The sequence below is a fragment of the Pocillopora verrucosa genome, chromosome 11 (genome assembly GCF_036669915.1).
Source record: "Pocillopora verrucosa isolate sample1 chromosome 11, ASM3666991v2, whole genome shotgun sequence".
In the NCBI taxonomy this organism is placed as follows: domain Eukaryota; kingdom Metazoa; phylum Cnidaria; class Anthozoa; order Scleractinia; family Pocilloporidae; genus Pocillopora; species Pocillopora verrucosa.
Window position 1 is genome coordinate 16,818,683 of NC_089322.1, and position 17,732 is coordinate 16,836,414.

Genomic DNA, 17,732 nt, shown 5'->3' on the forward strand with positions numbered 1-17,732 from the left:
CACTTCACACGCTAATGTATATCATTTAAATGCTCTCAACCAATCATATTTCTCGTAAAATTCTGATGTATATCAAAAGTAATGGGCTCTTGTGTATAGATAATAATGATAATGATGTTACTAATAATGAGAATGTTATCTGACAACTTTTCAAATATTATTTATCAACTTACTTTTGCTCCTTCTTCCCTAACATTATCACGCTCGCCTGCACCGCGAAGTACCATGGTAGCGATGTTATCAAATGGGTTCCCAACGATGTGTATGAATTTCATTGGCACTGCCAAGTTTTGGCGATTTCTTTTAACTGTTTGATACTGCTTGGATCTCGGTTTATAAGCAACGAAGTTCGTCCCCCTTTTTTGTCTCCTATCACCTAAAAGATAAGTCGTGATAAAGCCAGTACAGAAAATATATCAAATAAAATGAGGGTATTCGAACTCAAATTTGAAGTGCGGTTTGGAAAGAATTTCGCTCTCTGTGTAGGCTATGCTATGTAGTGCTTCCGGCATAACTAATATTTTTGATGCGGTCGGTAAGGGTAAGGTTTAACAGCCCACAGACCGAAAGATTTTAAAAATCGTAAAAAGTGTGAAGAAATTGCCAAAGTGCTATTGATTCCACGATGGGCATTGTTTAAATTGATAGGTGTATCGTTATTCATGTCTGGGCTCAAGACAATAGCTCGCTCGCTCAAAACGTGCCATTTTTGGAACGCATCTTTGACTAACGATCTCAAAATCAAAAGGATAATAGTTCTTGTTGACCAATTTTCAAAATTAATACGGATTCTGTCAGAGGGAAGGTGTATCAGCCATTTGACGTGCGTTGGTTTTTAGTCGGTAGTTAGGGTTATAAGAAAATCGATCTTGAAATGACTTTCATACAAAAAGTTAGCGAATTTTGTGCAGTTTCAAGTGAAAAAGGACAATTCTTCTACTTCTTAAATGTCCTTCATTTCAGTTGCAAAATGTGGATACAACATGATATGGAAGTCAGCTCTTCTTAAACTCAGAAAAATGAGTTAAGTGGAATAATTTAGGGCTCTTTAAAGCGAGGTCACGTTCAAATTTGCCGCTTTATCGGTTATGAATCATTGATGATGTCCACGCATTCTGCTCGAGAATTTTTCAAGGTTGGCGTTTCGAGCGTTAGCCCTTCATCAATCTCATGTTTTCATAGTAGAAGGGTTAGACATAAAAGTGCTCAAACAGTTTTATCTCCCTACCTACATTGTACACTCTTACTTTCGGGAAGACCAAATGGAGAGAAACAACATTTTGATCAATCCACAATCTTCAACTGCCTTAATTGATAAATATTCAGCCTGTTCTACCAAACAGATCATCTAGCAATAAAGTAAGAAGAATTGACAAACTTACAAGCTGAATTCTCTAAACTGGTTTACAATGAAATCTATGAAGACTCTATGGGAGAATAACTCATCAGATCTGTACCTGTTGTCTTCCTCAAGTAACCATTCGTATCCTTAAGCAGCAGCCGTCTCACAGTTCTTGTCCAGCTATTCTTCTGTAGCAGGATCCTTCACTTCAGACTCCGCAGCCCTATGAACACCATATCTATCTCCTAACAACTTGAAATGAAAAACGGAGCACATTGTCCGATACTGTCCAAACATAAGCGGAGAACATGTTCACTATTTTGCTGGGATTGACTCTTGTTCCAGCGCAAATCAACGGGAATAAACGACGTACCACGCTCGTTACATATCTTGTTTAGCTGAGGGAATGTTTTCTCTTGCAAGAAGTTACGTTCCGCATGAAAATCCTTAAAAGTTGAAGACACGAAAGGTCTATTGACTTGACGTCGAGCAGTTTCATTTCTCGCAAAAACTAAAGCCGTCGCGTAGTTTTGGCATCGATCGCGAAAAAATAAGAGCTAATCAAAAGAATCTCACTGTTTCCTTTTCTCTTTTTAAATGAGAATTATTGACCAGACGTTCACAAAATGACTTGATCAAGAGACAATTACTGTCCCCTCAACAGTCGGTCTTTGTTCGAAGAAACACAACAAACTCCAAGAGCAACGAGAATATTACCGAGTACCCACTGGATACTAGGCAACGTTCAGCAAATAAGACCTCACACGGGTAGAGACTGCAGTTGAACCTCTCACCAGAGCTCAAGAAATTTCTGGATCAACGTGGCGTAGAGAGAGACATTTAATTTCTGAAGCTAATTTCCTTTATTTTCAAAAATTGTCTATCTGTACATCTTCATATCTTAACGATGTCAACACGGAAACTTTTACCTTTATATTGACCAATCATATCACGCGTCATTGGTATAAGGCTCGGTCACCTAGCAAAACAACGCTGGTGGGAATTTTTCGAAGAAGAATATTTTGGAAGAGAATATTCAATCGCTTTATAGAGTTATAAACAGGATAAAGGAAGAAAAATGAACAGCCATATAAGAAGACAAAGGTTTTACGTGGTATGTTAAACTTTAGTTATTTGTATTTCTCTCATAACTTTGTTTCTTTCCGTGTGTATCAGCCAACTAAATAATCCAACTGTCGTCACTTGTGAACTACAACATTCTAAGTTTCCTGGATATTTTTGTCTGATATGCGTTGTCTGTTTAAAACAATTTACACTATGAATTCAACTTGCCCTTCGTAAACAATAGATAAAACGCATACAACCTCTTTACCTATTGGAATCTATGTACAATTAAAATCAAAACAGTCCTGGTTATTCTTTTCAGATTCAATTTAAACGTGCTAACATTAACAAACATGTGTTCCTCCTTAAAGAAGAGAATTTTTTTGGCAAGTTCTGACTCACCTGAATGGGCTTTGGACTCAAATACTAGGACGTGAGAATCTTTTTTTCTCCCTTTATTTACGTGCTACCTCTTTACTTAATATCGGGCTTTTAAGTTGCATTGTTACTTCTCGATTTTTTACAATTTGTGAGAGCTCAATACTCGTTTTATTTCTCCTTCAAGATGTTCTCAGAGAAAAATGTTTTACTTTGAGAAAGACGTTCATTCATCTACGAATCCGTCTCCCAAATTTACTTAACTATGGAAATATGGATGGTACAAACTCATCCTTTCAATTTCATACGTTACAACTTTCGAAGCAATATTTCGATACTTAAACTTTTTTTTATCCTTTTCTCCTTCAATCCATTTGATTCGTAAAACTTTATATGTGCTACTGATGATACGAATAAGCCTCCAACAGAACAACTCAGGACAACTTTTGCAAGTGGCTACACCATCACACCGATTGATGGTAACACAACACTATTTCACGAGAACCCTGAAGAGTTTCACTTCTTTCTCGTTAGTCACGTCACGTAGTCATCTTCTAAGGCATGTCACCTGTGGTGTGACACATTTTAAGGTAGTCTGTGGCGCCCCTCAAACAAAAGTTCCCTATAACAGATCTTCTTCCCCTCCATATTCCTCTGTAAAGGAGCCGTCTTCTCTGAATTGCAACTCAAGTAAGCTGATTGAACTGGAGACAGGCCTTGAGTTACGATTCTGTCTTCTCTCGCTAAGGAAAAAATAACAAGACACTATGTCAGTCCGATTTGTATACAAATAATGACTCATAATTATGGGAAATTTGACCAGCTAGTTCAGTTGGAGGGGGATCATGAAAGTACTATAGAACCTTTTGGGGGATCAGGTAAAGTTTGTCGTGACAACCAGGGAAAAGGAAATTACCACCCAATCAGAGGTTCTTAATTGTAAATTCTCCTTGACAAGACCATAAGAAATGTGCAGAAAACAGTATGGAGAATATACATATTGATGTTAGGGTGTAAAGGGTTAATACATACAGCGGTGTCTTTTCAGCATTCTCCGCTAAGTTGTTTGTTTCCTCGTCTTCAACGTTTTCCTCTAATTGTTTTGCTTCGTCTGTGTATCCGCGTTCTCGTTCGCGTTTTCCAACTAGAGAAACGAAAAATAAGTAAGACTTACGAGAGATAGGAATGGTATTAAACAATGTCACAGTCAAAATTATTTGGTATCAATGTCTATCTGTGCAACTGCGGGTTAATTTTGGGTTAAGGGAGGGGTGGTGCGCAGTTGTTCAGTTACTGACATTGATCCGTTCATTGCATCCCTTGGTAAGCTGTCAAATCCTACATTGTAAGACCTGAGTTCCATTAAGCCTGCCAACCCACACACATTCACGAGGAAAAAATCCGTAACTTAACAGTGTTGAAGGTGTTTGAGATAAAAAGTCACAAAGATAGCAATGAATCTCTCTCTCTGTTCTCCTTACCAGGTGGTAACTGGTAAAATCTACCGCCTGTAGTAACAATCATTACCGCTTAAAGTCGCTTGTAATTTTTTGTAAATTCAACGGGTAAAAGGACTGCTCCACCGATTGAAAAATTTCTCTAACCTGTCGTGCTTACAAGAAAGGTGAACACTGATCTCGGCTCAGCTACGAAAATAAGGGAGTTCAACTTGAATCTGACTCTGCTTTGAGAGTTCTTTTAAAAACGTTCCCTGCAAACTATAGCTAAGTAATATCAGATCATTGCCACTGTAACTACGTTAAGCTCTGATGCTAAATACTAAATAATTTACGTAGCCATGCGTGACGTTATCATAAGTTACGTTATCAAACGTCACGTTACAATACGTTACAAGATCTTTTCTTTCAATACATGCGTGGTTTTCGTAACGTTACATAACACTGCACTTGTTTCCTGCTTCATTACCTTCGTATTTTTTCCCTTTTCCCTTGTAATAGCTTATGAAGAGCAAGGCAAGCGCTGAAATCAGAACTACACAGGCAATAAGGGCCAACATAATGAGAAACCACGCCTTTTGGTAAATGTGGGTTTTTTTGACCTCTTGCTGGCGTTCACCTGAAGAAACAAAACCATATTTAAACATTCAGGATTGCCATAATGTTCAGTTTCCGATTGATTGTTGTGTGAACAACACCTAGATCAGGTTCGTTCAAGTTTTCGCCTCCACCCCTCCACTTCCGAGGCCAAAGTTGTGTTCAAATGCCCACCAAGTGCTAGATTTTATTGTAAATTTTTTTGGAAAGGTATAACAAATGACGGTGGTTTTCTTATAGACCTTTTCTTATGAGCCATCTGCTTGCAGATGTGAACTTTTCACCTTTAAATATCTACCTCCACATTAACAGATAATACACGTTTTTACGCTGGAAAGACTTTACAGTTGTTGTAACTAAGGCAATGTTCAAATTCCCAACCCCCAGGCAAGGACGATAGTCAAACGCTTGTGGGTTGCCCTGGGAGGGAGTGTTTAGGCTTCAACTTGATCGATGCATTACTTCAAATGGCCGCGTTTTCCAGGTTTTAACTAGTTTTAATTGTTCGTGCTCGGCTGGGAGGGTAAAATTCTGGACCAATCACATAGCGTAATAGAGCAAAATGTATGCAATCCATGATTGTCTTGAGTACTTGATGGAAATTTCTAAATTTAATCGAGAAAGAGCCTCAAAATGATATCTCATTTCATAGGTTGAGAAAATCCAATGAATACGACTGATTGAGAATGTAAGCAATTATCACAGATTATAGTTTAGTTTCTTGGCTCGTCCAGATTGGAAGAACGGAAAAACTGAATGTGCTGAGGAAAGACATCTTCGCAAAGCTAGTTGTATCAATTCATTGTTATTGCCTCTGTGTCGTGAGAAACCTTCATCTATATTGAAAAATAACTACACCCATTTGTTACCAATATTCCACTGAGTGGGTGTCTGTACTCTCTTTTACGAGGCATACATACCAATGGTTCCCTGGCAAGTTGTTTTGACTGTTGAACTGGGTAGGCTTTCACCAACATTGTTAACTGCTTTGATGCGGAAACGAGATGAAGTCCTCAAGCTTATGTTGAAGGTCATACTCGTTACATCCGATTTGCTAACGTTGTGCAATAAGCTGAAAACCACAGGGTCCTCACCAGATTCCTGCTCAATCAGGTAATGCGTGATTGGAGCACCATCAGTTGAAGGGCCTTGTACCCAGTGGAGTTTCACACTCGAGTCTTTACAGTCTGTTATTGTGACATTAATCGGCGGAGAGGGGACATCTTAAAAAAATAGAAATAAGAAATATGCATTACAAGATGCGATTGGTGTAAATGCCACAGGTGATCAATGAAACCTGAGTTTTATCACATTGCGTGAAGTACAGATGAAGTCTGGAATAGGGACGTGCCTGGTAGTGCTTGGTTAAAACTCTAAAAAAAATTTGCCGAGATTCTACGGCTTTTCTTTTTTATCGTGTTTTTGCTTAAACATTGGTTCCAAAAGCGACCCATTCATACTTACTCTGTACATTTAGTCGAGCGCTGGCGTTGATGACCGATCCCAAGCCATTATTAGCTGAACACCGGTATTCTCCAGAGCGATTTCTGAACGCAACAAAGCTCAATGTGTTTCCTGTACCGACAGATCTCCCGTCTTTGAACCATGAGATCTTTGGAGTTGGGTTGCCCATGGCACCGCAGTGGAAAGAAGCCTCATCACCTTCTTGGACAGACTGGTTAGCTGGCCGACTTTGAAAATACGACAGAACTGCGAAAGTTAAGGAAAAGATGCTAGGATTACAACATTTTGAAGTTTGAAATCTCTCTCTTGTAGAGCTGCTAAGTATCTGCCCAAACAGGTTAAGTCATGAAACTTCATACCATGAAGTGAATCAGAGTATTGCTACCCCCCTTGGATGCAAGTCCATCCCAGGCGCAGGTAAACCCCCCCCCCCCCTTCCCCTCAGATTTCACTGACAGTTCACCTGTACTCGTTTATGCTCCAGGGGAAAAGAGCACCACGAGAGTAAAGATTCCTCCCAACAACACGATAAAATAACCCAGCCAGGTCACACTTTAACCTCTTGTCTCAGAGCCCAGCATGCTAACCGTTCAGCCACCGCGTCCCTGAAAGTGCGCGAACAGGCCCGTTGCATTAGATTGCAAGATGCTGGTTGGCTTAAGCCCCGGATACGCAAGATACTTACACTGCACATTCAAAAAAGCACTAGCATTGATAGCGACACTCAGTCCATTTTGTGCATGGCACCAATATCTTCCAGACAGTCGTCTCCATGTTGTTTCAAACCTCAGTGTGCTCCCGTTACCAACTGTCACTCCATCTTTGACCCATGTTATGTTAGGAAGCGGATGGCCATTTACATTGCAGTAGAATTCCGTTGTTCCTTTCTCAAGCACTGTTTGATTTCTTGGTTTTGTCACGAAAAACGGTAGAACTATATTGTAACAGTAAAGCAAAGGAAAAGAGTAGATTCATGCGGTTAAAATGCACACCTAAACGCTTTGGAGCAAAGAGTGAAGTGTCAAAAATGGGAAGGTTATGACAAATTTTGCACAGTTTTGATTTTGAAGCATCTGGCATTTAAGCGCAAGGTTTTAGGACGGTTTTAAATTCTGAAATCGTGTTGAATCTATAACTTATTTGCATTGATCTGGGATCCTTTTGCACCATGAAAACTTTCTCACTGGTAGATGAGGTCACCATAAATGGCTATGCAAACCACTCATTAGATCACATTATTTAACATTGGTATTTTACCCAGCACTGTCGGAACTGTCGTTGCAGAAGCCTTGCCCATCATATTCACAGCATTGCAAGTGTACTTTACGGCATCCTTATCTTTATCGACAGTCTTTATTACCAAGGTACCGTCTAGTAGTAACCTATATCGACTGTTAACGGCTCCGTCTGAGATCAGAACTCCATCGACAAACCACTGAAATTTTGGGCGAGGCTCTGCATTTGGGTTGCATTGTAATGTGCCTTCATGGCCATGACGCAAGTGAAAAGGGCCAAACTGGCGATTGTCGAAGGATGGTTTCCAGGCTGAAAAAAACAAATTGTTCCGAAAGAAATAAATTGAAATTATTCATGTTCAGATATTGTGTGATGCTCAGCTGACAAGAGCGAAGTAAGATTTTCTCTTTGCTCCAAAGAGTCCTTTTCAAATGAGCGTCCACAATCTAGGATTTTGCCGATAGTGCTTTACTTTGCTTTCCCATTGATCTTGAAACTCGCGCCGTCTTTGGTATCTATCAGATTCAACACTGTAAAACCATTTGTACCTTGGACACTCGCATTTCCTTTGTTTGAGGCTTTGGCAGCCGCTATCGTTTGTTTCCACGTGTTATTTCCCTTTCTTGTACTTGGCTATTATCATGGTGAAATTTATACATATAAACATCAAAGGTCAGTCCTTTCTTTAAATGACTTTCCAAAAAGCCATCTTAAAATAGACTACCTAAAAATCGCTCGTGATATTTAGGTTAATCAAACCTACCTTTCACTTGAACCCAGGTAGCAGACACAATCATACCGTATTGGTTTTCCACAGAACATTGATAGACACCCTCATCGGTCAGATTAACATTTCTGAAGTGTAATTTGCTCCCATCAACTATTACTCGATCACTGTTAAGACACAAATGCATGCAGGCTCATGAACCTTCAAAACCCCAAATATTTCGGTTGTTTTCTGGGATGTTGAATAAATTGCCGTTATATATAGAGAAGAAAACATCTAAATAATCATTTTTCATGGCAGAGAGATACTACTCGCGTCGTAAATGACAGTTTTGTTAACTGTGTGTGCTTTGAAGCGTCAAGAAGCGGAAACGATATAAAAACGAGCAGCGGTGCCACGAGAGGTTTTTCCACTTGCGGCTTTGCCGCTAATCGCTAATTTTCCGTGCACCCTAAACTGCTAGCTCGCAGGATAGTGAGACACCATCAGAGAGGCAAGAGTTAACGAAAACGAAGGACGCTGAGAATGTTAGGCAATTTAAGCTTGCCAAGAAGCGAAATCTGTGACTTCAGAAGCACCTTCAAAATGTAATATATTAGTTTACTTTTTTTGGAAAGTTGAGCCTGCACGTGCTTTGTTTTGGTTTCTGTGGTTTTTAACGGCCAAATTACAGTTTCCAAATTAAGAAACGACATACGAACACAAATAAATTACTGATAGCTAAGCAAAGAAGAGAAACAAAGCAAAACAGTAGACATAACACTTCATGCTTGTTTGGGTATGGCATGAATTCATACGTTAAAAATTTACACTATAACTCGTACGTTTACCTTGACGACTGCAAGTGTACTCCATTCTTGTACCATAGGATTGTTGCCACAGGGTCTGCAACCACTTGCCACTCGATAGTGTCATTTTTATAAATTATAATGCTGATTTCACTTGGTGGAGGATTGTCGTTCCATCTTGGTGGAACTAAAAAAAAGACCACACTGATTATTTTTTAACATCCGTTCCACATCTCTTGGTTTATAGGAGGTTCCAAAGAAGACGAGGCGTTGAACTGATACTTAATGTACGAGATGGGAGATGGTGATGATTTCAAAGTTATTGGTGAAACTCCAGTTTGCTGTGTGACGAGTTAAAACCTATCAAGTGATAAGGTACTGTTTCATGCTGAAACAATGTGAATCAATTTTACCTGAGGTCTGCCGGTAAAACTTTTTAGTGTGTGACTATTCGCATGAGAGCTTCCCAGCAGTACTTTCCCTTAGAGCAGCTGAGTGTGGAAAGTAATCGTGGATTTCAATGTTTTTTTTTTACTTTACTCTATAATTGGGTACCAAAACTTGGTAATTAGATGCAAAACTAAAACCAGTCATGACTTGATCGCCCGAGTTTTCTCGCCCTTTGAGCAATTGGGTCGTTTTTACTTTTTACTTTGAGTTCTTCTTGCCTCGTTTTGATAATTTCCTTCCTTCTGATTGGCTGTTATGTCACTCAATCGGAAAACGCTCTACATGTTGCAGAGTACACATATAATGGATGACAGTTTACCTTTCACCTCCAGATTGATTTTACGGACTATGGGGTCGACGTTGCCACGGGAATTGTTTGCCTCACAAGTGTAATTATCTTGGTGACTTTCCCTGTTCACATTTGTGATAACTAGACGGCGGCCATAGAAATAGCTACGGACTTCAAAGGAATTCTGTCCATCTACAATCTGTTGCCCATTCTTCTTCCACGTGATTTGTGGTGTTGGCCTGCAAGTTGTACAAAGATGCAGCGTATGTTGAGTGCTGCACAAACTAACAGGTAGGCAGAAAATTTTAAATTGTCTATTAATGTAGAAAAAATCTGCTTTCTCTACCTCGCATTTTCCAAAAGTAAGAGATATGCGATACTCACCGTCCATTTGCAAAGCAGTAAAGAATTTTCCGTCTTCCCTCAATGGCAAGCTCGTCCACCGCAGGTACAACGGCCCAAGAAAGCGTAACAGGAGTGCCGGGGTCTGGGTAGGAAGGAGACACATTCACATCGTTTAAGTTCAAGTTGAAGAGGTAAAGGATATTTTCTTTTCCACTAATTAACTAATTATCTGCCGCTACGTGACATTCTAAATCAAAATTTATGAAAAGGGGGTAAGTTTCCAAAGAAAGTGTAATGCTGCATCAGTGGGAGAGTATAACAAGATAATTTGGTTACGTTTTATCAACTGAGTTGATAATGTAAACTAGCCAATGTAAAGAGTTTCAAAGCTGACGTTTCGAGCGTTTCGAACTCAGTTGATAAAACCAAAACTTCACGGAAAAAGATCTTGAATGAAATAACACTGCGATTATATACGCAAGATCGGTCCACATTTACGGTAAAGCACATAGCGCCGTGACTGATATCAATCATTCAAACTAATATTTTTCTTAGCAATCACCATTCGTCAGCCACGTGTCCGCAAGTACGCGCCTATTCTCTACCTTTCTGTTGAGGGTTCTTCTTCACAAGACGTAATTTTCCAGAATCTGTATAGGCACTCCCAGCCCTTATTCGACACTTTATGCCATCGTAGTTAACCTCGTCGATATCCTCCTGTGTAAGGTAAGCGATTAACAAAGTCCCGTCTGGAGATATTCCTCGTCGTTCGCTCCTCGACAAGTGGATATTTGATGATTTTACCCAAGCGTATGTAGTGCCAAAGCCCGCTGTGTGTTTGGGACACTGAAATCGGAAAGGCTTTCCAAGGTCAACCGCTACACTCTTGCTGCTGCTATCGATGAATTCACCATGAGCTGACAAAGATTGAAAGGAGTGAAATATTGTAACCCTCTAGACCCTGAGATAGACTAGCATCAAATTTCTTCACATAATATCACCCCTGAATCACACATTAAGGTCATGAGAATAAAGGAAATGATCACCAACGAAAGAAACTTTTGATTGGTAAACAAATTCTCCTTGTCAGCACCTTAGGAAATGTTTAAAGAGCAGTATAGAAAATATGCATACCGATTTTAGGGTGTGAAGGGTTAATGACAAGTTAAATTCACTGAAATAAAGCGAATCTTAATCAAATGTCGAAAGTAATCTGGCAATGCACTGGTTTTGCTCAGCGCTCCACCTTACTCTGCGATTGGACTAGAAACTTCACGCCACGCTCCAAACCATTGGAGTGCACATCCAAAACCAATCGGGGCACCCAACTGAAAAGCTCTCTATCGAAGAATATGAATTATGATTAAGTACGAGGGCTTCTCTTTGCTTCTCTTGATCATCATCAGATCAGTAAAGATCAAAGAATAGTGCACGTATTGTAATAGGTAAAAATTCAAGGAAACATCAACAAAATCTCAGTAAAAGAAGAATGAGTTGGAGGGCTGCTATGCGGGCTAAGAGAATAGAAAGAAGAGTAGCCAAGTGTTAAGCTGTTTTGTGACATGATAGCCAATCCGATCTGTTAAAAAAAATGTCTTAATCTGATCTCGTTTGCTCATCTTTTAAAAAGATTTACCTGTTATAGCGACTCTAAGTTTCCTACTGAATACTTCAATTTTAGTGTCCTTTTCCTTAACAATACACTGATAAGTCCCGCTGTGTTGGGAAGATAAATTTTTGCCAATCAAAGTGCCATTTTCATTGAGAGAATAATGCGGCGATCCCTTGAACGATGTGAGCTCTGTATCATTATGTTTCCACGTCAAAGAAAGATTTGTCCCTGCGGCTCCACAAGGCAGTTTAAACCCTTTAGATTTAACATCATCTGGGTTGACTAAATCCTTTTGTCTGAAATTCGTGATCTCGGGTGGACGCCGGTTTGCGACTGAAAGAGAAGTAAAAGTACGCTTATTAAGTACGCTCCACAGACAGTTCGGCTCAGCGACTAAAAACAAAAATGTAGCTAAGTGTATCCTATCAGACGTTTTGCCTATGGTTAGGATTAGGGTTAGGCACAACTCGTAAAACTACGGCACAACTCGTAAAAATACTCAGCGATACAACACCAAAACGTCTAATTAGTTATTTGTTATCCAACTGCTTATTTTTCTACCAAGTCTTTCTGTTCATTTCTTATAAGGCGGGAAAAGCAAAGCGGATAGAGAAGCCTAGGGCGCGCAGCCGACAGGTTAAACAGGTTTTTTTACTGTACAAAATAACCAACAGTTCAAATAATCGAACAATATCGCAGGATGTTTGTACCCTATTCGCGCGTAATTTGCACTCTACTTTGTGCAGTTGGATAATAAGTAAGCATATAGAAAACTTAAAGACTAGTTTTACCGGTGAAAATTCGCAAGAATAATAAAATAATTTCGTATGCAGTTTGTATCGGAGTGAATGAGCGCAAATAAATTCTTTAGTTTTTCTTCAACAATTTTTCACTTTCCACATTGTTTGAGATTGATTGACATTCACAGCCGAGGCTATGCTGCAATGTTTGCATGTAATTCATTTTAAATGTAATGGCTTAATGAATAACAGACTTTAACATCGCTTGAATTATATGAGGACGTGGTAACACCAGTTTTTGTGATCTTGTCATACCTTGGGTCATACAGATGTTTGTGGGTAGTGATGAATAATTTCACACTGTTACTTCTCCAGTGATCAAAACTATTGCAGAATTATCCAGCATACGTTCCTCCAGTTTGTTTTTTTTTTTTTAATATGCTGAATTCATTTGAAATATCAACATTTACCTGCTTTTGCCGTGACAAAGCTGAGCGTTAAAGCCAAGAAATAGATTCTCTCCATTGCCTCTGTTAGGTAAAAACAAACTGCAAACATAAAGCTATTTATCTTCAAGTTGTTCACAAGGAAAATTTAACCATTACTGCTGCATACAAAAAACCTTTCAAGCTGGTTTTTTTTAAAGCAATTGATTCTTTACGAGTGACAATCTAATTTCTCCTACAATATCGCCTCTGTATCAAACATTTAGGTCACCGAAATGAAGGAAATGATCGCCAACTAACATACGTAGCTCATAATTGTTAGACAAATTCTCCTCGTCGGCACAATAGGAAATGTATAGAGAACAGTATGGAGAATATGCATGCTGATGTTAGATTGTAAAGATTTCAGCCCACCCATTCCCAAATCACACCCCACCCCATGAATGCCAGGTTTCACAGAAGCGTGGACAGTCAAATCGCCCGAAAATCATCTCGCCCGAAGTCATGTTGCCCGAAACCTAAGTCATGTTGCCCGAAATTTTTTTATGTCGCCCGAAAAAAAAATCAAGTCGCCCCAAGAAACAAATACCAAAAAGATCTGAATTTCAGACTGTTAACTGGAAATAACGTTGAGAAATTTTTATTACTAAAGCGCTCTTTGTTTCCGACAACACCATAAAGATTCTTAAAGCGTTGTTTGTTCCCAAAAACGAAGGGAAACGTTGTTTGTTTCCAACAACAAAATGGATCGATGTTCGTTTGGTACGTAATCGTTTCTTACTCAAGGACGTTTCGTAAGCTTGAGAAACTTTTTCTTGGTTTCTAACAATACCACGAAGACTTTGACTACGCAGAAATCGATCGTATGCTCGGAATTGAAATATGTTTGAGTAACGATTCTAGAAGCGTTGTTCGTTTCTAACAACAAAGGGAAGCGTTCTCCGTTTCTAACAAAATCAAAGTGCTCTGTGAGCAAACTCGTGAATTGACACATGATTTTTTGGATTATCTTTAATGTTATCTGATTTAGGGAATTTTGTGGTTGATTGTCATATCTAGAGTACGAGCAGTAGTTCAATGTTAGCTAATATAGAAAGAGACAAAGTAACGCTGGGATAAGAAGGCATTACAATTGAAATGATCATGCTATTGCATTTGACAAGGGTGGATGATGTCATGTGTTTTAAACGTATATCATTTCTGGTTCAAAAGAAAAGGTTGGAAGTAAATGTGGGTGAAAAGTGAAATTTACTGTCTATCATTGTAAATATTAGAAAATCAAGGCAATACTTTCTTAACGAAAACATTAACGATTCCCTGTATATCAAATGAGACAAACGGGAACGAGTTTTGAGTGATATAACTAAGCCAAGACTGCCACCGTCATTTTGGATCTCCGCCTGGGTAGATTTTAGTCACGTGTTTGGCAACGTATAATCAATAACAAGATTGAATTTCATTTCAGGCCTATTTATCAATTTTGTGGTCTATAACTTTCGCATTTTATTACGTAATATGTATTTTGAATCTTCAAATTGTCTTGAAACTTAAAAGAAAATTGTTCTTTAAAAATTCACTGGAAATCGGTAGCTAAAATTGTTTGTGTAGGTGTTATTTGATTTTCGTGTTAACTTGTAATTTCGTTAGTCGCCGGCGTCTACTGTTCTTTCACACAGGAAAAACACACGAAACGTAATGATCAATTTTGTCCTCAATCTCACGCCGTAACAGAAAAAGCTTTTGAACATCTGTAAACTCCGAGCGCTTCGTAGTAAGTGATATTTTCAATGAACCTTCGGATTGTTTTCAAGTTCAAGGATTGTAAATTACAATTTTATGAAAAACGAAGGCTGTTCTGTTATTTCAGTGTGAATCCTTGCATGCCTGCCAGCCGCTGGCGCTGCTAGTTGAAACTAAAACGGAAAAAAAAAATTATCTTAAGACTATCATTGGCTTCTTTGTCACCCCACCACTATTCTTAGCAACATCGTTTCTTACCGGCATGGACATTTCGGAAGCTTGAGAAACTTTTTCTTGGTTTCTAACAAAGCCATGAAGACTTTGACCACAAAGAAATCGATCATATGGTCAGAAAGGCCATATGATACGTTACTCAAGCATATTTTATTTCCGAGCATACGATCGATTTCTGTGTAGTCGAGGTCTTCATGGTATTGTTAGAAACCAAGAAAAAGTTTCTCAAGCTTACGAAACGTCCGTGAGGAAGAAACGATTACATACCAAACGAACAACGCTTCAGTTTTTTTGTCTGAAACGGAGAACGCTTCCCTTTGTTGTTAGAAACGAACAACGCTTTTAGAATCGTTACTCAAACATATTTCAATTCCGAGCATACGATAAATTTCTGTGTAGTCGAAGTCTTCATGGTATTGGTAGAAACCAAGAAAAAGTTTCTCAAGCTTACGAAACGTCCGTGAGTAAGAAACGATTACATACCAAACGAACAACGCTTCAGTTTGTTGTTGGAAACGAGCAACGTTTCCCTTTGTTGTTAGGAACGAATAACGCTTTAAGAATCTTCATGGTGTTGTCGGAAACAAAGAGCGCTTTAGTGATAAAAAATTTCTCAACGCTATAAACTGCTTATTTACTGTCTGAAATTCTGATCCTTTTAGTATTTGTTTCTTCGGGTGACTTGAATTTTTTTCGGGCGACATCACTAGAATTTCCTGTTTTGCTCAGCGAAGAAAAAATGGAACTTCCACCCGATTTCTGTCGGGGAAAATTGGAGGTTGAAAGAGGATACATTACGAAAGAGAAACCTGGAAAAGTCGAAGATGCATTTGTGTTTCGAATTAACGAGACGAACTCGAACAAAAGATTGTAATGACTGGAGTAATATAACATTTTCAGACCACGACTCTCGACATCATGAACGCATCATTTGTCTCATTTTTTTTCCTTTTGGTAGCATGAATTTATTCGATATGTACTACAGTAAACTGTAAATTCATGTTACACACCGCTTATTTTCCCTGCGCGAAACTGAACGCTCTCACCTAAATGACGTTACCAAGAACACAAGAGATGAAGCGACGAACTAAGATGCAAAGAAGAAAAAAAGCAACTGAAACCAAAAGGAAAAAAAAAAAGAAACAAATGATGCGTTTATGAAGTCGAGAGTCTTGGTCTGAAAATTTAAAAATAAACCCGGTTGAAAATTGTTTCCTTCAGAGAAGCTGCTTAAACCGATGTTTGTCGACTTTAAATTTAGCACAATTAAAATACAAGTTAGTGACTACTTGGCACCTAGGGAAAATTCAGTTTTCCTGTTCACCTCAGTTTCTGGTTTTCTTTCAATTCAAACCGGTTTAACTAAACTCGTATTGCTGGTGTTTTGCCCAGCTCAGCGAATATTGCCGGGTATCGGAACTCGTTATCAGTTAAAAAGCTAAGTCCTGTTGTATTTGCCTCAGCATTGTGGTATCAAAATGTATTTTTTCGTTTTGGCAACTGCGCTTTATTACTATATCAAGGAAATATCTTTTGACTATATCTAGTGGGCTCAAGCCTTTTTTAAATTATGGTGACGAGTTCTTGGACAAGACATTTTTAAATGTGACATTTTGAAAATATAAATCTTACTGTGCCGATCTCCAGCTAAGGTTATGAATAAGTATTATTACCAATTACTCTGGTTTTATGTGTGAGCAACAGCTCTCCGTTTAGGAAGAAAAGAAGTACGCTTTGAAAATTGCTATCAAATATGTTAAACCGTGTTTACCTATAAGTAGTTAGTATGCAGATTCAGTTTATGCAGATGATTAATCATATTGGACTGAGAAGTAATTTACAACGGGTCGTTCAGTGTGTGTTCTTTTTCGAATAAGTCGAGGGTTGTGGGTGGCAGTTAACCGAAGCGTTGTGGTAAAATCTTTAAATCAAGTGAATAAACCATGGGTTTATTCACTTGAAGAAAGCGTGGCACAGCTGTTTCACGTTTTCAACAACATCCTTTCATCTGAGTAACTTTACAATAGCCCAAAATTTAAGTCCACGAAATATACTGTACTGCTCTAGTAGTCGTCTCGTACTCAAAGAAAGTAGGGGCAACTGGCTCCTAATTAGCAAACACAAAGCTAATGAAATTCGTCTCCTACCTTTTATAAAGCGTTTTGCCCTCAGGAGGAGTTCTAAAATTTGTCTTTTATTGGACCTGCGCAATGTGTGACCAGGTGTTACTGAGGATAGACTACTACGTGTCGCAAGGCTACACGTAGTAGTCTATTCTCAGTAACTGTTAGGTAACTGTTAATGTTCGTATAGATTGATGTTGCATAAGTGTTATATAAATAGCCCTAACATGGGATGTCGATGTCCCTGTTAGCGGAACTCGAAACCTATTTATAATTGAGCAACGAGTTGTGTTACTCCACCTAATGCTGAACAGAATGACGTCAGAGTTCCGTTTGGGTTTCTTGGAAGGTCTAACTTAAACTTCTTTTAATGGTAGTTATTTTTTCAATCTTGGATATCCATGAATGCCCTGATTTCATTCTCTTACGCAAACATTCCTTCATTGTCTTTGTAGCTCGTTGAACCGCCAACTGATAGTCTTTTATGTTTTTGTTAGCGTTATAGGGAAGACTGTGGGCTTGTTAAAACGTACCAACTTGTTTCAGTTAATCGGCTATCATAAAAAAGGTACTTTCGAGTATCCACAGTGGAAGGACAGCACGTAATCTCAGAGTTCGTGGTTTAGTAAAAGAAAATCTGAAGATCATATCAAACTACACGACGTAACTTCCATCCATTAAACGTTTTTTTTTCCTTTT

General features: G+C 38.8%; 1 protein-coding gene across 1 annotated transcript; it reads right to left on the reverse strand.

The window, feature by feature from the left end:
• Window positions 1-2,466: 2,466 nt before the first annotated feature.
• LOC131781495 (fibronectin type III domain-containing protein-like) lies at window positions 2,467-17,071 on the reverse strand. The gene is made up of 15 exons (XM_066174384.1): window positions 17,058-17,071; window positions 12,961-13,020; window positions 11,775-12,083; window positions 10,744-11,055; window positions 10,178-10,280; window positions 9,824-10,032; window positions 9,097-9,241; window positions 8,303-8,433; window positions 7,561-7,848; window positions 6,989-7,237; window positions 6,304-6,549; window positions 5,760-6,062; window positions 4,712-4,861; window positions 3,818-3,929; window positions 2,467-3,528 (listed from the first exon to the last, which is right to left on the reverse strand). The coding sequence occupies exons 2-15, from the start codon at window positions 13,013-13,015 to the stop codon at window positions 3,408-3,410; spliced, it is 2,733 nt and encodes a 910-aa protein (XP_066030481.1). The 5' UTR covers window positions 13,016-13,020; window positions 17,058-17,071; the 3' UTR covers window positions 2,467-3,407.
• Between the last annotated feature and the right edge of the window lie 661 nt (window positions 17,072-17,732).

Bases quoted from the DNA above. Each gene is read 5' to 3' on its own strand.
- LOC131781495 (XM_066174384.1), bottom strand. From the start codon at position 13,015: ATGGAGAGAATCTATTTCTTGGCTTTAACGCTCAGCTTTGTCACGGCA. The intron at 8,434-9,096 runs GTAAACGTACGA...GTGTCTTAACAG, and splicing joins GTACACTTGCAGTCGTCAAG to TGATCGAGTAATAGTTGATG. The intron at 6,063-6,303 runs GTAAGTATGAAT...TATTTTTTTAAG, and splicing joins CGCTCGACTAAATGTACAGA to ATGTCCCCTCTCCGCCGATT.